Genomic DNA, 25402 nt, shown 5'->3' with positions numbered 1-25402 from the left:
TGGAAACAAAGAACAATATACTTATGTTTTGGTAAAATGGTTAAGGCTCCCTCTTAATCCAATCTTTCTGAGGGATACCTACAACTTATCAAAACAATTGAAGAACTTCTAATAAGACATACTAGATCAAAACATAAAAAAAAAACTTTACAAAATGTAATATTCCAAATAGAATTTTTACAGAGATAATCAAAGACATGCACAAAAATAACAACACAATAAATTTAGCAAACACCCATGAACAGAAAAATGCTTCGGAACACCCAAAACGACCAATTTTTATTATAAATAAACTGTTGGAGTACAATAAAACTGGAAGGAGTGTCCCTGGGTTTGCTCAAGGCAAGCTATAAGCCCCAAGTGATCAATCTCCCAATGCCCAACTGCTACAATTGTTTGTCCCTCAAGAAATCTTCATTGGCCTAATGTTTCTTCACTGCTGGCTGACTTGGAACCCTGATTTGGCCCCTCAAAACTGCCCAATTTTTTTTGTAAATTTGGGGATGTGATCCTTGTCAAAAACCCAGAAAAACCCAAAAAGGGTTTTCTCTGGTTTTGACCCTCCAAATTTGACCCCAAATAGCTTGGCCCTCCTCAAATACCAGAATGCTTCACCTGTAGCCAAAAATGATGAATTGTTGCTCCAAAATGCTAGCAATCTCAGCCTAGCAAATCACCAAGGAAAAACTCGCTCTCCCTATCAATAAATCTATGCAAATTCTCTAGCCAAAACTCCATTGTTTGCCAGCTTCTCTCAGCCTTTTCGAATTTCCTTCTACGCCCTAAAAGAAGCATCCTCCAGCTGGAAATGGTCTGCAATGTAGCTCCAAGAGAAGCCCTGAGATGGACTCCTTTTTACTCCCCTAGGGTGGCACTCGAAGTTCACCGAAGGTAGAGGTGGAATTGCCGCTTGGAAATTCCTTGTGCCGAACAACACGGTTGTCTTGGCTAAGTAGCTGCTGTAGCTGCTGCAACAACCCCTCCAAAAATCTGGGAACCCTAAAATTTTCAGAGCCCCTGTATCGAGTGGAGCCACCAACACCGCTAGGATCTGCTCAAAGAGTTCAACAATCTCAAAGAACCTTGGAAAAGTCTAAGTTTTCTGCTAAGTAAAGCTAAGTCGCTAGTTCCTGCCTAAGTCGGTCGGTCGTTGTGTCAGAACGCGACTAAAGCTAAACCTAGTGACCATTGCGACTCATAAGTCGCACAGGTCGCGGGGTTGCATCTTCCTTCCTGTACCTCCTTGCGACCATCTGAGTTGTAGAAGTTGCATAGGTCGCGAGGTCGCACCGTCCTCATGCACACATGGAAGCGACTATGCGACCCTTGCGACTTTACGACTGCCGGGTCGCAAGGTCACACCGTTCTCACACATACATGGGTGCGACTATGCGGCCCTTGTGACTTTGCGACATACGTGGTCACACGGTCGCATAGGTCGTAAAGTCGCATGTCGGACCCATGCGACCTCGCACGTGCGACCAAAGTTATATAAGGAAGGTCACCCAACCTCATTTGTAACTGCTCCTTTGGTCGCACAGAGAGCTAGGAAAGTCTGCGACTTGGGTGCGCGCGCGTCTTTCTCCAGGTAAGTAACCGTTCACCTTCCTAGCAATCATGATTTTCTCCCAGGTGTCTCTATCTGCATTCCCCGACCTTTGGCATCCCCTCACCCTGGGGTCTTAGCTTATTTTACTTAGCTTTCCACATCATTTTCCTAAAATGGTTGCCCTGGCTGCTTTCACTCTTCCTGGACCCACACATTGGCCTTTTCTCGACCTTGTCCTTCCCAATTTTCACCAGTAAGCCTAAATTTACTTGTCTGGATGAAACCCTGGCCTCCTAAGGCCACTCAGTGTCTTCCTTGATCCTCTCAAAACCTAAGTCGCATGTCTTGAGGCTGCGATATCCCTTTTCCCGTGACCTTGCGACCTTGCGACCCCCATCGTCTTGCAACTTGCGACTTGTGACCATGCAGCCCATCTACCTGACCTACGACTTTGCGACTATTATCAATTTGCAGCCTATACATCAAGTCGCTTAGTCGCATTTTTATACCTACGGCCTTGCAACTTGCCTTCCCTGCGACTGTCCTACCACCTATTGAAACCTTTTTGTTTTACAGTTTCAATTGATTTTCATGCCGTCTCTCTCATCATGGAACTATATCTTTGACATGCCAGGTGACGTAGATCTAGAGTGCATATCCATATCTTCCTTCAAAGGCGTAGATCTAGGGTGTTTGCTCCCCCTACCACTAAGGCTGCTCACAGGGGCTCAGGAAGCGGGTCATGGGAGGCCGACCAAGACGAGGAGCCACCCATCTTCGGGGACACTGCTTGCAACATCAGTAAAACCACAAGGCTCTCTTGGTACAACATCTACGAGGAGTTTGCGAAATTAGACATTCTGGAATCCCAAGAGGATTTTCAAGTATACCTAAACGTCAAAAGGTCAAGGTTACACAAGGTAGCGGTGCACCCCCCGGTCTTCCCATGCTCAGAGACTATTGAATGGATCTTGCAATGTATAGACACAGAATCCTGGATGATCAGGGACCATGATGGGGCACCCATAGCCACTATCTCCCCGGCAGATATCAGCACCTACTACAGACTCCTTGAGAAATAGGAGGTTTTTAATACTAGGTGGCTCACTAAGTTCGTGACACTAGTGAAGGACATTCTAAGGGAATGGTGGCAAAGACTCGTCAAAGGTCTGGGTCAAAACAGATCAGGCTTACAAGACAAAGGGATTGCACAAAGTATATCAGTTAATTGCGGAAGTGATGTGTCGGTTGTATGGCAAGCCAGACTGCGATGTTTTTTTAATTTTACGGCACCTGGGTCCCCCTTATGTATGTTGTTTCCACCCGAGGAACAATTTTTAATTGGGCAAGCGTCGTCTCCTCATCCTTGAAAACAAACATAGCTACTGCGAAGCTCCCACAACTAAAACAACCTCTGGAATTCTATATGTCTTGATACCTCCTCGATGTTGTCTGCTCGAGATGCTACTTCGAGAATTGGAGCTGCAACTAGGACCCATCAGCAGCTAGCACCATGCACAACCATTACAAAGTTTTTTGGGACACGGGTTACAAAGGCATGCTAGATATAATCTCTAAAACTTTCATTAGCCCATTGTACTAGCTACTATTTGGGGACGAACCACCATGCATGTCCAAGAGGGCTATGGAGATAGTTGTTAGGGTAGTGCACTGGTTTCCCATTGAAGAAGGAACATTCATTAGAGTGTTCAATACCCATAAGCCTTTGCATGCCCTACCCAAGTTTGTCACGGACAAGACGCTCCTGCGACAGGCCTGCTACCAAATGATGCTAGGTTTTTCAAATATATTGAACAAAGAAAAAAAGAAACCCTGGCCTGCCTTCCCTCTCACCATCAGAGCATGTGGTAGAAAACTTCAAACAGGTAGAGACCAAGGCCGAGGGATTGAAGGGAAGCCACTTTGTGACCCTCAACTACCGAACATATGATCCTGAAAAAGTCGTGGCCACCCATTGCAAAAAGGAAAAATTCAGTTGGTCTTATTCTCATACCAAAAAGGATCTCGAAGACGGGTTTAAAAACTGGTAATATGCTACAAGGGAACTCAGCCCAAGCAAGCAACAGGCCATAGAAGATGAGCCCCAGGACGATTCCCAGGAAGACATGAGCCTCAAAGAAAGAGCTTCCATCATAAAGAAAAAGCAGCATGAGGCACCAAAAGGCACCGGGGAATTTGAGAAACGAAAAGGAAAAGAGGTAGAAGACACCGTGAGCAACCATGAGGAGGAAGATGCTACGCTGGAACAAAGGAACGCCAAAGGGAGCTAGAGAGCAAACAACCTCAAGATTCCAACAACCAGGGCCAGAGCGAGAAAAAGAGCAGGAAGAGCAAGAAAAGGAGAAACAATTGCTGGAAAAGCAACAGAAGAAGAAAGGACTGTGCAAGCAAAGGCAGAGAAGAGAAAGCAGGAAGAAGAAAGAAGAGCGCATGAAGAGGAAGAGAAGAAAAAACATAAGGAAGAAGCTGAGAAAAGAAAGCAGGAGGAGAACAAGAGGTTAGAGCAAGAGCTGAAAAATATGGAAGATGAGCTAGAGAGGCAATGAGCACTTGCAGAGGAAGGAAAAAGACAACAGGAAGAAAAGCTTAGGAGGAACAAGGAGAAGTAAGCTGGGGAAAGTGAACAAGGAGAGATTAGCAAGACAGCTGAACTGGGCATAGGACAAAGTGATCTTCCCCCATTAGACGTGCCTCCTACCACTCCTCTCACTTGCGGACACCTTCCCCTTCAAGAACTAGGTATCTCAGAGGAACAGGACGAGGAAGTCCTAGATCTTACTAGACTCACTTTTGATGAAATAAACCTCAAGATTGTACAGGAAAGGAAAAAATACTGCAGTAGGAATCTAGCTGAGCCTTTATCAGTAACCACGGCTAAGGATATTGTGCCTAACATTATAGCAAACCCTCAGATGATTGCCTCGGTCGGGACAACCTTCGTTGCCACCATAGAACACAATGCGGTCCGGATGAGCAAACAAATTGTTGATCTGTAGAACAAGCTTTATGCATCTGAACAGAGGGCCACCATGGCAGAACAGGAGAAAAAGAAGATGGAGGAAGAGAATGCAGCACTCCGTTTAGTACACACAAGCGCAACAGAATTCTAGGTAGCAATTGAAGCAAAAACAGAGACTCTGGGGGAGGCCATGGCAGTAGTCTATGAAGAGATTTCTAAACTGCACCACACAGTAGCTCCAATCGTGGCCATCCAAGCCCACACAAAAGAAAGAGTCGCGATACTTAAGGAGGCTATGACTGCTTTGGATAAGATACACAAATGGTCCGTCAAGTACCCAAGAGCACCGACAACGGTCCCTAAGAAGGATTGGATCACCAAACAAAATACTAAGGTCCAACTCCCTACCAAAATTTAGTCCAAAGAAAAATTGACCAAAGATGTGGAGAGGGTACTAGCATCCTATAGGCATCTATTCAGCGGCTTGGAATCAGTGATCCAACTACATGGGGTTCCCTCGATAGGGGAAGTTGAACAGGTAAGGAAGTAGGATGAGATCTCCAAGGAATTACTGGCATTCGTAGAGACATAAACAAGCAGCCCATACGTAAGACATGTCGATCACCAGAGAAAATATCACACGTAATGTGGTAGAACCAGCGAGGCTCTACACCAAACTCTTAACCTTTAACCAGTGTTACTTGGGAGCGGGAGCGGAAGCGGGAGCGGGAGCGACCATTTTCAGAAGCTCCCGGTTTGGGAGCGAATCCCAGAGCGATTTTTTAAAAATATATATATTTTTTATATTTTTTAATTTTTGATACATATATGTCAACAAAAACATGTAGAATGATGAAATAGACATAAAAAACATAAAAAAACATAAATTGATCATTGAACCATATCACATCAATCATCTAGAAATTATAATCGTCATCAACCTTAGTAAAATAATAAATTAAAATAACATTCAATTCAATAACATTTATCATCATTGATCACCAAAGTAACAAGTTGTACTTGTAAGCCAAGTTTAACCATTACAAGAAGTAATATCGAAGATATTTCTAAGTCCTAACTTCTAACTGTTAACATGATATGAAATGTTAAAAATTTATAAAATGAAACATGAATAATGAGATGAAATGAAACAAATTTAGTCTTTCACAAAGCATCATATTCATAATTCACAATCATTACCAATGAGTTATAATTGCCAAGGCCCAACTTCAAACTTCAAATTTTCATTGTCAGAGTGATATAATGTTTACAAAAAATATCATAATGTCATAATGATATGAAAGAGTCAAGAGTCAAGAGTCAAGGACTCAAAACTCAACACTGAACAGTTATGAAAACTAAAGTGACAAGTCTAATAGAAACTAAAAAAGACAAGTAAATTGTAAATCTACAAGTGGCCCTTGCCACGAGAGTCTCCAGGAGTATAAGTAGGTCGTGGTGGTCTTCTAGGAGTCTCCCGCCCAGACCGACGACTAGAACTAGAGCCTCCACGCGAGGGTGTCGATGGAGGTGGCGACAGCAATGGAACAAGACTCGGGCCCCGAGAACTGCTACTGGATGGTGGAGGTGGAGGTGGCATGGCTGCTGCAGCTGCTTCAGCTTCATCCCGTACAAGCTCATCTTCTAGTTCTTCCATATGTACAATGCCATCCTCCAAATTGTCGTCCTCAGGGTGATTGTCCCAAATTTTATATGTGGGATCTTCATTAGCCCGATCACAGTAATGGCTCAACAACCTCAAATTGTAGTGCACATAAACCAAGCTTTCTGCTCGGTTTTCGTTGAGCCTGTTTCTTTTCACATTATGTATATAACTGTAGGTGCTCCAACACCTCTCTGCAGAAGAAGAATTTACAACCTGTGCAAGAACTTTCAATGCCAATTTTCGCAAAAGTCCGTCGCCGCCATATGTTTCCCACCATGTGAGAGAATCAAATTTATCTTTGTCGTCCATTGCATGGAAGTTACCATACAAACCACTGCGAGTGAAGTATCTGCCTATTTCAAGGCGCACAGCTGCACATTCCTCCCTGTCAGGCACCAACTTTTCTAATGCATCCAGATATCCTTTAGTTACCTCTCGATCTAAATGGGGTTTGGTCCTAACACCACCCCTGCTGCAGGTTTGCCCAACCAAGAATCTGAGTAGTATTTTGGCGTAAGGATATACGCCAAGCAATGTAGTGGAAGGTTAAGCCTTTTCCACCGTTCACACACACAATCGTGAATCAGATTGTACAAGTCGGGATCTCTGTTATTAACAATGTCTTTTATTTCCCCCAACATGGTATCCATTTGCTCATACACCTCGCCAATCACTGGTTTGTCTGTATCTGCAAACCGAATCATGTTATAAATTGGCTTGGTGAAATCCAATACCTGTCTCACAGTTGTCCAAAACTGCCCATCAAGAGCGGCCTCCTCCACTGCAATGTCAGCTACATTTGTAGCCCTTTCCTTTAACACCTGCCAATTTGGACTTGATACCATGCTAGCTAAACCCTCTCTTACCTTCAAAAGGCGCCTGAAGGTGAGGTAATAGCTACCAAATCTAGTCCTCGCAATCTTCAGCAACTCCAATCTTGAGTGACTGCGGAAAAGGCCATGGGTATTGCTATGATTTGTAATAAATTTTATCATTTTTTTTCCTTTCTTGTACAAATCACCAATCCATTGGTATTGTTCATTTTTGTTTTTGATAATATCATGCAACAGAAGGTTCAATGTGTGAACCAAACATCCAGACCAAAATATGTTCGGGTATCTATCCTCAATAATTGCTCCCGCTGCCTTACAATTAGGAGCATTATCAGTGATGACTTGGATGACATTGTATGGGCCAATACGCTCAATTGTTTCAAGCAATGCTTCTGCAATGTTGATAGCGGTCTTGAACTTGTCTGAGTAATCATGTGCAGCTAGAAAAATGGGACCACTTCGGGACACAGCAAGAACACTTATCAATGGCTTGCCTTTTACATTTGTCCATCCATCAGATACAATGGACACCCCATTGTCAGTCCAAGAACTTGTCATTTTATTCAAAGAATGTGATATTTTTGCTTTTTCATGATCAAGGCCAACAGTTCTTGCCTTGTCATACGCAGGGCTCTTGTATCCTTTAGGGGCATCATTTATGGCAGAAACCATTTCGTGCCAATAAGGTGAGCGTAGAACATTGAATGGTATCCCATTTGCATAGAGGAACCTGTAAATTTTTGAATCCACATCATTCCTACACCCCTCATCAAGGAAATCTGATATGGTTCTACGGCGTAAAGATGATGACCCTGAGCCTCCATGTCCATATCCACTGCCTTGGGAGGATGCTGAAGGAGTTCTTTGTGAGCTTTCAAAGAAACCCCTTGATCTTTTTGCTCTGTATTGGGCGTCCTCCTCTTCCTTTATGTATTTGGCTCTATCTGCTGTTGACACCGCGTTGCAAGTTTTGATTCCTATTTGTTTCTCTCCATCCCATGCCCTTTTCCCGCAAAGGTGTCTTCTAGCACGGGTGTATGAGCCTGTGTAATCAGTGTTGCAATGGGGGCAATGAAATTTAGTGGTTCCACCCCTCTCCCTGTTTCAGCCCTCTGAACATATTTCCACAATGGAGTTTGGTCTTGTTTAGTTTTTTGACCCTCATGTTCACCCTCCTCCACATCCTCCTCACTAGGGTTTTCACCTATTTGACTTCCTCCGGCTTCTTCATCCACCTCTTCAGTTTCAGGCCCCCTCCGTTTCCTACTCTCCACCACCATAATAACCAGAAAAGGGACCAGGGAGAGGAAAATGCCAATAAAAATCCCCAGGTCCATCGTGTTTGATGTTTGTAGGGTTTGAGTCTTGAATCTGCAAATTAATTTAGTTTATTGGGATTAATTCATTTAATTTATTAATTTAATTTAAATTAATGATCTTTAAACTCAAACAGGTAAATTAAACTAACCAAACTAACTACCTAACCAACTAAACTAACTAAATGATTAAGTTACTTACCTCTGCAAGCTTGCTCCTCGCTCCTTGGCACTTGCTCCTCGCTCCTCAGCTCTGGCTCCTTGCTCCTCAGCTCTTGCTCCTTGCTCGTTTGCTCTTCCTCAGCTCTCAAGCTCAAGCTCAATCTCATTGAAATGATTTTTTTTTGGCCCATTGGGCTTATAAACCAAAAAAAATTAGTTAAATTTTTTTGTTTTTTCGGGTCCGGCGGAATTTTTTTCCGCCGAACCGCTCCCGGTTTTTTAAAATTCGCTCCCGGAGCGCGGGAGCGATCGCTCCCTGAAGCACTCCCTCACAGACCAAGGAGCGCAAATTTTTTTACGGGAGCGCGCTCCCGACCTGCTCCCGAGCCGCTCCCGCCCGGAGCGCGCTTCAGGAGCGGGTTCGAAGGGGGGGGGGGGCGCTCCCCCGCAACACTGCCTTGAACAATCAGGTGCATGCCAAACGGCCCACCCTCATCCCAGATGCACTCGAGTGCCTGCACCGACATGACGAAGACCAGCCGCAAATTGCTCCCATTGCAGCGGAATACAACCTATGGCACACATATTTGACGGAACAACTCGGGCTTGATATTCCAGAACTTGCCATTATTAAATTAGTGAATTAGATTGATAGCTATTTTTCGTGACGTATTTTCTACAGTAGCATAGAACACTTTGTGAATATGAAAGGTCATGTAGAATACCAAAAGTCATTTTTGTGAATATGAAAGGTCATGTGGAATACCAAAAGTCATCAGGTAGATGAAAGGTCATGAGGAAGTTCAAGAGTCAAGGGTAGGCCAAGAGTCACTCTCGCCCTATAAATATACCCTCATGCCTCATTTGTAAGGACTTTTTGCTGAGGACTCTTTTGGAGATATATACATTTCTTAAGAGAATTTATGTTCTTCTAATTTATGCAAGGAGTGATTGTACGTTTCCACTATTGGATTCTTCAGATCTTTTATGTTCTAATGCCATGAGTATTTTCTTCACTTGATGGATCAGATGTTCTTGAAAGCTCTTTGATGTGCGGTTTCCTCATATGTTGTCTCATACTCCAAACTTTGTGTTGCTTCGTATGAATGGTATTTGATTCGCTAACTCTATGCTCATGCCAGTGAACTATTTCTTTGGTATTGGTATAATCTGTTTTGACTGCACCTTTGTTTATGCTTATAAATGTTTGATCGTTGTGAACTAATTTACAATTATTAAGCATTTTATCTTGGCGAACATGAGTCTTATTTGAAGCCTGCTATCAGTAACTTTACGTAAGATTTATGTTGTTTATAGTCTGGCTATTCATGGTTTATGTGGCATAAGATTTTTGTCAATTATTTCCTTGTATTTATTGAGGTACATGCTTTCAATTGAGTTCATATTTCACCTTCGTCCGAAGCAGGCTCAAAAAAATTGAACGGCAACCGGGCCTACATACCGGAAGGGACCCCTATCACAAATGGTGCAGGCTCTAGTTGGGAACCTACACTGGGGAGGTCCCCCTTGCTGTTGGCGAAAGATTCCAGCCCGTCAACAACAACTCAAGAGAACTAATGTTGAAATTGTAAAATGACTAAAGATTCCCCAAATGAAAGCCTTTTTTCTCTATTTATAATTGTTGGCCTCTCTCTCCCTTGGTGGCCCCCACTTTACACTAGTTCACCCCCTTTCTTTTTCTCTCTCTTGCTCCACAAGTGTGCATTCCCTTTCTGTCTCTGTTGTGGCCCCCACTTGCCAATGAGCTGCACTCTTGCCTTTTCACCCAAGAACCTCAAGCTGAAATCATATCTGAAACTTGAACTACAAAATTGTGCTATGCCTAGCACCTCCCCAATAAAATTCATTAATCTCCTGAAATGAAAAAAACAAAATTGGGGATATTACACAAAACTTAAAACAGTAATCTAGAAGGATATGCAAGGAAAGACTTAATAGTATAAGTCCTTGACTTCGGATTCTTCGGTTGTGTTCTTCTTGGGTAGAGCTTCATCAACAATTGTTGCATGTTCCCTTTCTCTTTTCTTCTTCAGGTTCCTAGAATTTTCTGGACATTGATTCTTATAATGTCCCATCTTATGACAATGATAACATTCTACTTTAGATAGGTCAATTTTCTTCCTTGGTCCCTTAAACTTCTTGTTTCCTCCCTTCTTCTTGTAGTGAGAAGAATAAGCATTTGAAGTGTTGTCCTCATATTCTTCCTTATTATTTGCTAATGAGATGCGAGCTTCTTCTTGACTGCATGCATTCCACATTTCTTCAAAGGATGGTGTTTCTTTCCAACTGCTAATACTTGATGCAAAGGAGCTCCATGATTTTGGTAGACCTAGTAGAGCAACAATCACAAGTTCTTTGTCTGGAATGATCTCATCAATGGCTTGGAGCTCATCTCTTATTTGAGAGATCCTCACAAAATATGAAGATACAATATCATCTTTTGGCATCTTTATTGTTCTTAGTTCTTTCTTGATACTAACAATCTGTCCAATGTTCTTGATAGTGAATTGTTTGGAGAGAGCTTCATACATTCTTTTTACATTATCTATATTGGATATATAGGGGATTAAGTTGTCTTTTACTCCATCCTCAATTAGATTCATAGCTAAGATGTTAGTCTCCTTATATTTTTCTTTTCCTACATCATCTATGGGTTCCTTCAACTTTCCTTGAACACATTCCAATACTTTGTGTTTTGCAAGGATGAGATCCATCCTCTTCTTCCATGCTCTATAGTTGGTGGCTCCTTCTAGCTTATTCTCTGTCTTCATTGAAGTTGCCATAGATTTTCTAGATGTAGATTCTTCCCTTCAATAAGCCTTCTTCTTATGATCTTGTCTTGAATCATTTCTTTTGATCCTTTCTTCTTTCAATAGATCTTCAAGTGGCCCTTTTCTCTTCTTTTACCTTAGTTCTAATACCATGTTAGAAAATTGAAAAGGCATAAATATTTTCTTATGTTGACAATTGCTTGTGATATTCTTATATTCTTATTAGATTTCTTTATGTTCTTTATCCTTTTCTCATCAAGCAATCATCAAATCAAAAGTATGAAGATCAATGACACCAGAAGTAGGAACTCAGCCAGGGCTAAAACCCCTATGAAGGGGAAAACCAAGTTAAACTCTTCCACTAGTAGATTCAAATCAAATTGAGACAAAACCATGACCTTAGACTAGACCAAAAGACCTTCCTTACTCCACCAAGTCAACCTTCCAAGATGATTATCAAACTTCAGTAGTCTTCTTCAAGTCAAACAGCTTCAACCTAGAAACTACACAAAATTTCGGTCTTCCAGCTCCCAAATTTTTGGCCCTCCTACAACTCTGAAATTTTCAGCCTTCCTACAACCCAGAAACTTCACACGTGTGGGAGTAGAGAGAGAATTTCGGCTTCCTTTTTGCTTGCCAAAGGTCTCCTTCTTCTTTGCTGGATTTTTCTCCTTTTATGTATTTCTCTCTCCTTTTTCTCCTCCTGCAACTGCAGATCGAACTTGCTTGGATGAATGTCCAAATGAGGTCAAGTAACTACCTATTTATAGTTGTTTCTGGCTCCTATTTGAGGCCGACTTGTAGAACTTGAGGCTGACTTGGTGGAGGAGGTCTAAATGACTCACTTTACATTAAATTAATTTTCTTTCTGGATTGATAAAGCCCAAGAAGGGTCTATTACATGATAATAAGGGCTAGGACTTTAGAAGCCTACAATGGAGGCTTTGAAGTTTGACCTAAAAATAAATTAATAAAGCATGAAACCCATACTTAATAAATGACTTTTCGTCTATAACAATTTTTTTTTCTTTCTTTTGACAAATACAATACATCTCGACCCAAATAGAATTATGAAGACCAACATTAGTTACTTTCTTAAACAAAACCCACATTCTTATAGCGGGTGTATTGTTGGTTAGCTGGGAAGTTCACAACTTCACATCACTTTGTGGGTTCAATTTTGGCTTGGAATTGGGCCAAACCCTTTATGTGTATTTCTGGGTATGAGGAGTGGATCTTGTGGCTGCAATTTCAGAGCATTACAGGCATTATTTTGAGCAAATGTCCATTTCCACTTGGTAGCTTGTGGCAAATATTTTGGGTAGTGTGCATTATGAGTTTGGAGCCATTTCAGCAGTGGTATCGGTGAGATTTCACCTGGGGTTTGCCTAACTTGCATAGCAGGCCCAGGTTCTATCATTCCTTGCCATTTATGTACTCAGATTTCTATATTAATAAAATGACTCAGTTTGGCTTAGTTTCTTGTGTATTTTGATGTGCTTGCTTGGAATTTGTTTATTGTTGCTGTTTCTTTTTTCATGTCTCTGTTATTTGCTGTAAATTTCAATTTGGGATATTACAGAGGACTACTAACAGTTACGAGCTATGAGATTCTTCGATCTATGGTTCTAATATATACCCTTGTTTTTATTTTCGGTTGGTATTCCCACCTTGCACTGATAGTAACAAAAAATTGAGTTTATGGTTCTAAGTTCTTCTGTGTTTGCCATTTCACCATTTTATTATAATTGATGTAGTAATAGTTGTATATTGAATTTGTATATTTGTCATGTAAAGTTGTAAATGTTTTAGTTTCTAAAATTTTAAAAAATTTGTATCTTTGTCTGTATTTCATTTTTGTATGTGTAATTCAATAATTTGTTAAAGTTCATATATATATATATATATATATATGTTGTATGTGTGCTGTTTCCAGGGTCGCCGTGTCCCGTGTAGGACACTCATATTTCATCCTCTGTCTCTTGTCATTGTGTCATGTAACTTAGGTATAGACATATTCACCAAGATTCTTGATGTAGACAAGTTTGTAATATTTAGAGACATGATAGGTTGGAATTTTCTTAGGAATTTTATATATAAATGTGAACTGAATGTTGTGCTATGCCATTAAAGTTATGACATAGTATACTGATCTAAAAGTTAATATTTAAGTCACATGTCATCTGTGATTAGGTTGTGATGGTTGTGTAAGGCTTACGATTATGTGAATATGTATTGATTTTCACGCTGAAAAATATGATGAATATCTGTCTCCTCTTGCTGTATATTTTCTGACATTGAATGTGCAACCTTAATATACCTGTCGTCATTGAAATAGGAAAACTAAAATACAGAAATTATTTAACTATGATGTGAACTTGAAGGCTTTTTCAAAGAAAATAAAAATTATGTAGTGCTGCATGTGTGCTATTAAAGTCTTCATCTTTAGTTACTATGTGGTTCAGTTCCAAGTAGAGAACACTGACACATCAAATATAGTGGATAGGAAATTTGTTCACAATGAGTATATTACTCTCTTTCCTGAAGGTTCTTCTTCGTTTTTTATTCTTTCAAATGCTTACTTCTCATGCTGCTATTATTTTTGGCTTAACAGAGTGGTATGAAGGCTTTGTAACTGAATACTTGGTTGCAACATTTGGAGACTACTTTACTGATGTGAAGTTGTAAGTTACTTTTATCTTTCAATTTATTATATTGGGAAATTGTATGTTTTTAGTCTTATATTTTTATTTCTTGACATTGTTTTTGTTTTCAAGTACACAATATTTAAATTTATATTTTGATTTGGTATTGAAGAGAACTTATCCAGAATTTGAAGTAGAAGATTGCGGGTTTGCTGAATCTATCTTTACACGGAAATTTTTCTCAATAACCTTCTGAATCATAAATTGACTCCAAAGTTCCATATGAAATGCAGGCGAAGTGGCTTGTGCCCTTTTGGATGAAGACAATGTTGTTAACCTTGTTTCTTCGCTATGTTAGTATAGTTATTGATTGTCTCCCTCTCTATTTGCTCCTCCCTGCTCCCCATCCCCCTGAATCTACTCCCTTTTAAGGGGGATATCATTAAGTCAATCAATATCATTCGAATCACTTGGGCTTCCGCCCACAACATTTAAAGCCTAACTTTGTTTGTGATATTGAGCAATTTGTGAACATCATTAATGGTCTCTTGTGCATCTAGGCTTCCTATGATGTCAGTGGTTACATCACCTTAGGATTCCACTCAATCAGTTGACAATATGACCACAATATTTATAGGTCAAGACCAATCACCCAATTTTGTGGAAGGGTAGGATTTGTTGGTTTCACTCCCTTCAAGAAGTGGGGATAAAAGAGAAGTTCATTTTCAGGTGCCCTATATATCATAGTTTTAAAACTCCGACTTAGACTCCGACTCGGCCGAGGACCAACTCCGACTCCGACTCCGAAATGGTAATGACTCGACCGGCTCGATTTCAATGACTCGGTCATTGTAAAAAATACATTAAATATTTATTTTTTTTATAAAAAACATAATTTTAAAGATTTTAAACATAATTTTAAAGATTTTCATTCATGTTTCCAAACACACAACATTATAATATAGATGAAAGACAACATATGATCAAAGTAGGCTCATGAACCAATCCATCATATCAAAATGGTACCCAATGGCAATACATAGTCAACTGTCATACATGATCAAAGACTCAAAACAAAATACACATAACCAAGGAGGCTAGAAATGGCCTCTACAACAAAAGTAAACCGTGATGGTGACCAGACTCCAATACTAGTACTACTGGCTAGTAGCTATTGCCAGAGGAGCCAAGATCATGTCGATCAATCTCTGGATCATCATCATTAGAGTCAAACAGGGGGCCCCATGGCTCCTCCTCATCATCATCATCTCCAATTGCAACTGTAGAAGTGGTACCAGTACCACTAGCAGGCTGTGCAACTGCAGCAGATGCAAGCTGAGATAGAGTAGATATGCGGCTGCGCTTCTGTCGTGGCTGAGCAGAGGAAGCACCTACAACTGGAGTCCTTGCTGGCTGTGAGACTGAGGCTGGTGGATTGGGATCTGCATTCAACTGAACCAGAACAACTTGTTCAAGTTCAATTGATGTCTCAATATCTAAATCTAAATCAAGATCCTCATCAGGATCAAACTCTGCTGGACAACTCTCCACTACCCAATCTGATGTTGGATCAATGTCTTCCAACACAATGGGATCTGAATCAGGTCTTTTGTTCAACAAATGGTTTCGTATGAGCCGGAGGTTGTATTGGACATAAACAAGATCATTTAACTGTTTTTGTTCCAAATGGTTTCTCTTCTTTGTGTGAATCCTCTCAAAGACAGACCAATTGCGCTCACACCCAGATGCACTGCAAGTTTGACTCAAAATACGAATTGCAAACCTTTGCAATTCAGGACAATGGACACCAAAGGCCTCCCACCATTGTGCTGCAAAAAACATAGGAGTGTAATGAGTTAGCTCAACAAAATCACAAATTATATCTAACTTTCAAATTATAAAAGATTTAACAAACTTTAAAAAAAAAGTAAAACTATTAAGAATTTGAAAATTGAAATTTTTGTTTACCTGGGTCATCTGATTCTCTTGCAATCTTTGCTAGGTTCTTCCCAAAGGTACCTAATGCATTGCTGAAGGTATTGGCCTGTCGGTGTATCTCCAGCTGATCATACTCCAATGGGATCATGCGATCAATGCAATCAATGAGTCCATCTCTGACCTCCCCCCTCAAAGCTCCTGACTCCTTAGCTTTATAATGATATCGTGGGTTCAAAAAATACCCAGCTGCATGTATAGGGCGATGGAGTTGATTGTTCCATCTTTCATCAATGATTGCCCAAATGGGCCGATACTTTGCCACTCTATCCTTGTACACTGTCTTTATTTGCTCCTTTGCTTGATCCATAGCCTCATAAATGAAGCCCATAGCCAACCTTTCCCCATCCACCAACCGCAACACCTTAACTAGTGGCTCAGCAAGCTTCACAATCTCTGCTGCCTTACTCCAAAATGTTTCTTCATAGACTTTCCTTTTCAGTTCTTTGCCTTCCTGTTTCTTAGACCAATTGCTTTGATTCCATTCATCACTAGAAAACATCTTTTGCAAGTTTCTATGTTGGGAAAGCATAGATTGCAATGTCAAAAAATGTGTAGCAAATCTAGTGATGGCAAGCCTAATAATATCCTTGCCCCCACTGTTTTTCCTCATGAGGCTCAAAATCAATGTATGATTGTAGATAAATTTTGTGATGCTTTTGGCATGATCTATAGTGTTTTTGACCCAGTCTATTTTTCCAATATCCTCAAGCATGAGGTCTATGCAATGTGCAGCACATGGGGTCCAAAAGATGGTCTTGTGTTTTTCCTCTAACATTTTACCAGCAAGAACATAGTTAGAGGCATTATCTGCGATGACTTGAACAACATTAGCCACCCCCACCTCCTCAACAACCTAATCCAATAGCTGAAACAACAATTGCCCATCTTTTACCTTATTAGATGCATCAACTGGTTTTAAAAACATGGTTCCCCGTGGGCAGAAGACAAGAAAGTTTATGATGGCGCGGTTTCTTTGATCATTCCATCCATCTGACATGATGGTACATCCTGTTCTTGCCCATGAGTCCTTGAACTCTTTCAAATACTCATTAATGGATTCAGTTTCTCTCTGCAAACGATACCCCCTTAGCTCATGCATAGTAGGGCCTTTGAAGCCTTTTCCAACAGCATGTATGGCATCAAACATAGGCTCATAATATGGTGAACGAGCAGCATTAGAGGGGATATCAGCATCATACCACCATCTAGCTATGTACTCACAAGCTGTCTCCCTCAATTCTTTCTTCCAATGGTCATCTAAAGTGCGCTGCATTTGACTTTTACTAACTTCAGGACCATGTGCATCTGATGGAGAGGAGGGAGTGAAATAACTTTTGATAGTCACATCACCCTTTGTCATTCTACCCTTTCCCTTATCTTGAACATAACCAAAAGAGGGAGGAACATATCGGAAAGGGATGGATGTATCAGTTTGAGGGATAGAGGAAGAACCCTCAAAATCATAATGAAGGTTGGTAGCCATCATTTTTTGTATCTCCCTCTTCCTCCCAATTTCAGCCTATATGTATTTTTGCCTAGCCTTATCTTCTTTAAATTTCTCAAAGCTAGCCAACAAATTCTTCCTAATCTCCCCAATTTTTGGTGAGGTACATGGGGTAATTTGGCCTTTAATCCCTGCCAAGTGTTGTTTCAGTCTATTAATGCCCCCAGGACCTTCCTTAATTTTCCTATGGCAAAATTTGCAGTGCATTTGACTATCAACCATTTCAACATATGCCCAAGCAGGGTCTCTTGCTCTAGGTGCCATTTTTTGACTAGGAAATGAAAGCAAACAATCTGAAAATGAAAAAAAAAAAAACATTGATTCAATGTTCATTTCTTGGACAAAAAACACTCTCTAAGCTTTCTAAATATGCACCTAAAATTTACTAAGCAAAAACAGATTTATAGAGGTGAAAAAAATACCTCTAGGCACAAACTGCCTCCTCAATCTTGCTCCAAGAATCAGCTCTTCAATGCTGCTCCAAATGGTTGCCCAAGAAGCTCCTCACTCCAGCTACAATGCTCCTCCAAGACTCCTCACTGCTGCTCCAAAAACAAGTTCAAGAACTGCTCACCAACTCTCAAAGAAGACTCTCACTCAAATGCACAAGATTGCTGTGAGAGAATGAGAGCACTTGAGTGTGTTAAATAGGGTTTGGGAGGGGGAAATGGACCCCAAATTACATTTAACTTATTCACACAACAGCTTGGAGTCCAAACCAATCAGCATTCACCCAAAAAAATCATTAAAAAAATTAGAAATCGTTGTTTTTTATGTGGTTACGGGTCGCTGTTATGACTCGGCCGAGTCAATACGGAAACGGCCGAGTTGGCCGAGTCAGCCATGACTCGGCCGAGTCATTCAATGACTCGGCCGAGTCATGGCTGACTCAGCCAACCGAGCCGTTTCATAGGCCGAATCATAACAGCCGCCTCCAACTCGGATCAACCCAGCCGTTTCGGTTTCGAAACGACCGTTTTTTAAAACTATGCTATATATTACGAATTTGAGAGACTTCACTACATATATATAAACTTTGGTAGGTCCCTTTCTACCTTCTTTTGTGATCCTAACTAGAGATGTGTAGCCTTGTAGAGTATCAAGGAAATTACTTTTTTAAGTGTTGTCACTTGAAAAGACCCCATTTGAAAGTTTTGACTTGTGGGCTTCTTGTTTGAAATTCGCAAAAGGACCCTCTTTTCCTTCCTGTTACTACTCAAACCTTTGTTAGGTGAAGAAATTCCTAACCACAAATTATGAGAGCTTTGAGGCACTACAGGAAAGTCTCTTATCGTCACCTCATTGGCCTTTGCCCACACTCGAAGCCAAGAAAATGGGCTACCCTAGCCTAAGGGGTGTTGACGTTTGTAACTTGAGCAGGAACTTGTAGACACGTTTTCTGTCAAATGTGTGGGAAGTCATTTGAGTCCTTTCTATTTTGTAATTCACTTTATTAAAGTGATTATCCATTAAATATAAAGTTATGAAAAGCCTAATAAATTATAATTTAATTACACTAGTGATTTAAATAAATGTCTGCCATTGATCTCTAGTGAGATTGGGGTATAATCTCAATCGTTGATATCAATGAGAGATTAGGGCTGTGGAGATTTAGTCATCAACTTAAAATTAAAAAGGTAGGGAAAAATAAAATGAGAAGAGACATAGGAACTCTGTTACACAGAGAGACAGAGGAGTTCACTAAGTGCGCAAACCATGAAGAAGGAAAATAGAGTATCAAAGGATATTCGAATTCAGCTAGATTTGTGGAGGCTGTATGATTTCAAGGAAGGAGTTCATATGATCTGGGGATAGAAGGAGAAGTTTGATCCAGTAGAGGGCCATATGGTCTCAGCTGATTTTCATAGTGCAGGTCGAGTTTATCTTAGCATTGTATAGTGTTGTACCACTGTCAAGAATTTACTATAGATTTTCCTTTTTAATGGGTATGATTTCCTTAGTCGAGGAGCCCTTGTGAGTTTTGAGCAAATTTATCAAAAATTGATTTGAAGGGTAGCAAAAATTTGTTCATGTTTATCTTAGCATTGTATAGCGCTGTACCACTGTCAGGAATTTACTATAGATTTTCTTTTTTAATGGGTACGATTTCCTTAGTCAAGGAGCCCTTGTGAGTTTTGAGCAAATTTATCAAAAATTGATTTGAAGGGTAGCAAAAATTTGTTCATGTACTTTGTTTTTACTAATTTAATTTCTAGTTTTTGTGTGAGAATGCTATGCTTAGAATTTTTATTTCTGTTTTAAATTACAATTCAACAAGTTTTGTCTTGAGATCATACGGAAGTGTTTCAGCTAGGGTTTGGAGAAAATTTTAACATGGTACTAGACCTGTGTCTTTCATTGAAGTTTCTAGGTATTGACAACAATATATTTCATTTACAACAATAGATCTATCATATGCAAGAACCAATAGTTATTTTTATTGAGTGCTTAAAGGACTAAGCACATTTGTAGGGAAGCTTGTTTAGATTTGGGAAGATGGCAACGTCAATGTTAGATTTGATGTAATATCCCTAAGGGAAAATTAACAGAAAATATGCAAAGCAAAATAAACAAAAACACCATGAAACAAAAGCAAGCAATCAGACCACAAATTTGCATGCAAAACTGTGTTGTGTACTCATTTCATTAATGGAAAGAGGTGTACAATAAGGTGCTGGAGTGCACCTAGGCTTGCTCTAGGGAAGCTAGCAAAGCCCCAAAATGATAAGTGAAACACCCTCCTCCAATCTGCTACTAAGCTGCCCAAGTGCTGCACTGTAGATGCCCTGAAATGTGCTGCTGCCTGAAAGGATCTGTTGCTAGGGCCCTCTCCACTGCTCAGAAAGTTTCGGGAAATTAATCGCGACCTTTACTCAAGAGACCCAGAGTAACCCGCGAAGGGTTTGGCCAAAGCTTGACCCCGAAAATTCAACCCTCTTTGGCTTGAGCGGCTCTGCTGCTGGGCAAATCAAGCTGTTATGCTTTGAGTGAAGGTATTGGCTCTGATACCAATTGTTGGAAATATTGAGAGGAGGGGTGAATTGGTGTTTCTTTTCAATTGTTACTTTTACCAGTTAGATCACTTATATTTAGAACACAAAATGAACAATAAGAATAAATGCTTTTATTAATTTCTTGGAATCAAAGTTTCCATTGAACAATGGAGGCTTCACAAATAGATTGACATCAATTTCAGTGGTTGAGGTAGACACATCTTTAGGAGGATTGGAGGCTTTCTTCCTTGGCTTTGCCATTTGTGTTCTAATGATCAACCTTCAAGCTGTTAGGCTTTGAGTGAAGGCACTGGCTCTGATCCCAATTGTTGGAAACACTGAGAGGGGGTTGAATCGATATTTCTTTTCAATTGTTACTTTTACCAGTTAGATCACTTATATTTAAAACACAAAATGAACAATAAGAATAAATTCTTTTATTAATTTCTTCTTTACAATAAATCAAGTACAATATATGTAGGGCTCCAACCCTAGATGAAGACACCGATCTTCAATTCCCCAGGGTCCAACCTATAATGTGCCAAGCACTGACTTGGACTTTCTGTAATAACCATAATAAAACTGAAATGCGGAAACAATAAAAATTAAAAGCAGGTACCTACCTGGACTGCTATCTAATATGGTGTAGTTGATGATGCTACCACTACTCTGCTCCAATTACCGGGAGACCAATTCCACCCAGCTAGACTAAGCAGAGCCTGGCTGCTCAATCCAGTAAGCCTCTCACAGGAGCTCACTGCCCCCCGTGCCCAGAACCTCAGAATGCCTAAAGCTCTTCCAATGGTCAATTTTCTTCCTCTGGTTTGCCCTCCTTGTTCTCTCCTGATTTTCTCCTCCTCCGTTTTCTTCCGTTCTCCCCCCCCTGTGCCCAGCTCAGATCTGCAGTTTTATAATTGCGGGCTTGGCGGTGGCCGCCCTCCTGCCTGCAGCCACCACTCTTCCTCCTCCTGCCACGCCTTCGCATGCATTTCAGACCCGCAGATATTATCAATCTGATCCTTTTTGTTTATACATATATTTTGTTAGATAGCCAGGTTTGGTTTATGCGTCCCCTTTTATATAAGGTCTTACTTTTATTTTTATTATAAAGTTTAATTCTATTTTTATTATAAAGTTTAATTTATATTTATTATAAAGTTTAATTTATATTTAATTTAATATGAAGTTTATCATATCTGTTTTAATATAAAGTTTAGAACTTTATATTAGTTAATTATTTATAGATGGGTTGTTACATACATTCCCCCTTTAGAAAACTTCGTCCCGAAGTTAGAGTTTTTATCTTATCTGATTACTTATGATAGTAATTAGTACCCCCTTCTTAGATTTTAAAATTTTTATTTTAATATCAAGAGACTATAAAATTTAGAGTTTTAGGTTTATGATTTTAATGGATAAGTCTTACCCTACCCAGGTTCCCAAGCTATTCTAAAATCATCCTATCCTTCCTAATCTCTTCCGCTCCCATCCTATCCATCCTCTACTGGAGTACGCCATGGTGTCAGTGTTACTGACCTAACCATTCATAAACTCTAAGGTGACAGCGTCGGTTATACCGACCTGATTCCCATTAGGGATCCGACAGTCATCATCACACGTCTAGGGGAGCGTGATTCACACAGTCCTCCCATGACTCCAGGGTTCGGAGGATAAACGGTGGGTAACACCTCCACCCCTCCCAGTAGAATTAGGGCTAATACCCTATCATAGGATCACTTTGAGCTTTAATTGTTCTGAGGTTCTGTCATCACATGGTCATCCTGATAATTGTTTATTACCTGCAATCATACACTTATCCATTCGTAAAATGTGCATCAGTATATTCAAAAATAACTCATGTATTATTCACCTAGGAGACTATAGTACAACATATTTTGCGATATTCCATGCATGTCTTTTGACTTTTATCTAGAATGTATTCACTTACTGATTTCTATCCCATTGATCATATTGACATGTATAAATAAATCAGATTTACAATATCTTAATTTCTATCAGAAGTAAAATCATTCAATTGTCTTAACTTTACTTTGACAACTTAAATTTAGTAAAATGAACCACATATATCATTTTGGTATCCACGTACTAGCAGAAGTTAAACATATATTATGTCACAAAATTTCATGTTTATCTATAATCATTCAAACTGTTCTGAGTCTCTGATTGCAGTGAAGTAAATATATACTAAACATAGTTTAAAGTTCTTCAAAATTGACATAGATTAGGGTATCTTTGACATATGTCCTCTGTATTTTCCCAAGTTGCTGATCCAGGACTATACTTGTCCCATTGGACCTTAACTTGGTCCACCAGGCGGTTCCTCGGCTGTCGAACCCTACGTTCCAGTATACGTAACGGTTCGACCGTTACAACTCTCTCATCCGATACCTGCAATTCCTTCCATTGAAGGTGTTAGCGCTTGAAATTTCACCTCAGGCTGAGAAAGGCAAACCTCAAAGCTACATCAAACCATTCAGCCTCGTAGCTAGCCCTACGGGGCAGGAGAAGGCTCTCTCCGGTCAATCTCGGTAGATTTTCAATGGGATGAGATGACCAACACGGTAACACTGATATTAGGCTAGTAAACTGATTTGAAGGTTGATTTGGGGGTTTTTGGGGTTTTTTGGTGGCAAATTGAGGAGCTGCAATTTAGGGTGCGGGGATTTGACACAGTTTCTGCAGGGGGGTCTTTGGGGCAAGGTAGGAGCCTGTATTGATGCCTTTAACTGAAATGAATGGTGAGGAATGAAAGATGAGGAGCTAAAGAGAGCAAACAATCACTTTGAATTCTCTTTAGACAGAAGAAAACATTGAAATTAAACAAAATTAAAAGCAGAGCATGGCTAGCATGAATTCATACTTTAACACTTCATTTGTTTAATGTGCAGCAGTAAAGAAAGGAAATGAATCACATAACAAAGCTTACAAGAACATGAAGAAACACACCATCAACACATGAGTCCACAAGAATCCCAAAGATGACTGCAAAACCCTGGTCTTCCTTAGCCAAAAATTGCAGAGATACAAGTGAAATAATACAGTGATAGCTTCTCCCTCAAGAGTCCAACCTTCCAACCCCTGAAAATGATTAAGAAAATACATAATATAGGCAAGCCAACCTCTTCCCTTGCCTCTAGGGGTCGAGCTCATCCTTCTAGGAGCTGTTTCACCTAATTCTAAACTCAGCACTAAATCCATTCATTAAATATTTACCCTTGACATGAATGAATCTTCTAGAAGTGTTAAACAAGAGTAAAAGTGTCTTAGAGTTACAAAAATTACATCAAAGATAATCATTTTCAACCCCAAAAAGTCAAACCAAGTCAAACTGTGCTTTTTCGAGCTGTACAGTGAAATCTGGCAAAGTCTGTTCAACGGGTCGCGCACCCCTGCTCAACGGGTCGCGCACATTGGGAGCTCTGTTTGAGGCACTTCTCGGTGTCAGAATCAGGTGCAGGATAGCTCGTTGGAAAGGTCTTTGAGTCTACTTTCCAACCCAATTGGAATTTTTCAATTTGGAGTTCATTTTCCTTGTCAAAAATCAATTCTCTCAAGACAACTTTCTGCAGTTCAAAAAAGTGGCAGAAAGTCAAATTTTTCATGTATTTTGACCTTCTGGAGGCCCAAAACTCCATAAAAACTCAAGTCCATCCATAGGCATATGTAACTTTGCATAACAAATCTAGAAATGTTGAGTTTTTGCAAAAAGGAGCTGCCATGACAAAGGGTCTCACCGGGGGTGAGACCCGTTGAGGAGCCAAAACCTGTAAATTTCCAAAAATTGCCAAAATTACCCAAAATTCTCAAAAAATTTTGGGATTTGAGCTGTGGCTAGGCTATTGAGTGCCTTGATCCTTCAGTGAGGCCTCAGCCAAGATATGGAGGGGATCGGGCCTCTTTCTCCTTTTTTGTGCCTTGGCCAACCGCCTTGGATCCGGTGATTGTAATTTTGACATTTCTCTAAAACCATGACACCTGTGCAAAAAGTGAAGGAGGTTTTTCTTCTTTGGCATGTTTTGGACAAAAACCTCTCTCAGTTTTCCAAAATTCATCTTTTATTGCTCTGGAACATCATTTGAGTGCGACTTGTCCCGATGTGTGAAACAAGGAATTTTGTCGAAATGGAGCGAAATGAAGGGGATAGGGGGCTTCTAAATTCTTGGGGAAATTTTTGGAAGTAGGGAGGGATGTTAGGAAGCAGGGGAAAGTGGAATCTCAGAGATTGAGTGAGGGGAAGGGGTCGAAAAGGGCAAAACACAGGCCCAACCTAGAAAATTGCCAGGTTGTAGCTAGAAACTAGGGTTTGTGCAAAAATGACGAATTTGGCGGATCTAAGAGATGGGAAGTGTTTGATAAGGTACTTTAAGGATAGGGGAAGGTGTATGAACATCAGGAAACAAGTTTTGCCGGTGATTTGACCATCCAAGAGAAATTGCCTTCAAAACCCTAGGAGAGGGAAATGACCTTGCCTAGGCACAACTGAAACATGAATAAGGTGTAACATGACCCAATGGAACCTAATATGATGATAGCAACCCTCTGAATGATGATAGGCTCAGCTGAATGATGACATGGACTGACATTTGGACAACTTTGAAAAGTGTGAAAGCAAACCCTAGACCTAATGCCTAGTGACCAAATTTTGCTTGAAGACTTACTGAAATGACAAAATTTGACCTTGACACTTCAAAATCACTTTGTAAGAGCACGTTTGATCACTGGAGGAAGGTTGGAAAGATTGACACTAACAGAAGGTTATGAGATAGATCAGTTATATAATGCCTTAATACAGAAACATGAAATACATTATGAATTCTATGCAGGTGAGGTGGCAGGGCAAGACGATAGGCAACAGATCCAACTCTTTCCACGACTTTAAATGGTCCAATAAATCGGGGTAACAACTTTGTCCCTTTTCCAAATCGAATGGTACTTTTATTCGG

At 40.2% G+C, this 25402-nt stretch overlaps 1 protein-coding gene across 4 annotated transcripts in view; it reads left to right on the top strand.

The window, feature by feature from the left end:
- The window catches only part of LOC149167846 (exocyst complex component SEC6-like), a 504852-nt gene that overhangs the window by 410415 nt on the left and 69035 nt on the right, over window positions 1–25402 (top strand). For all 4 annotated transcript variants that reach the window (XM_089433197.1, XM_089433196.1, XM_089433194.1 and 1 more), the window contains one exon: window positions 13913–13982. In XM_089433197.1, coding sequence (XP_089289323.1) covers window positions 13913–13982 — 70 coding nt within the window. The remainder of the gene's footprint in view (window positions 1–13912; window positions 13983–25402) is intronic.

This window comes from Pinus tabuliformis, chromosome 5_1, assembly GCF_031772625.1.
Source record: "Pinus tabuliformis cultivar Carrire ecotype Pingquan chromosome 5_1, CPIR1, whole genome shotgun sequence".
Classification (NCBI taxonomy): domain Eukaryota; kingdom Viridiplantae; phylum Streptophyta; class Pinopsida; order Pinales; family Pinaceae; genus Pinus; species Pinus tabuliformis.
The sequence above is the reverse complement of the archived record's forward strand: the minus strand, read 5'-3'. Positions and strand labels throughout refer to the sequence as shown.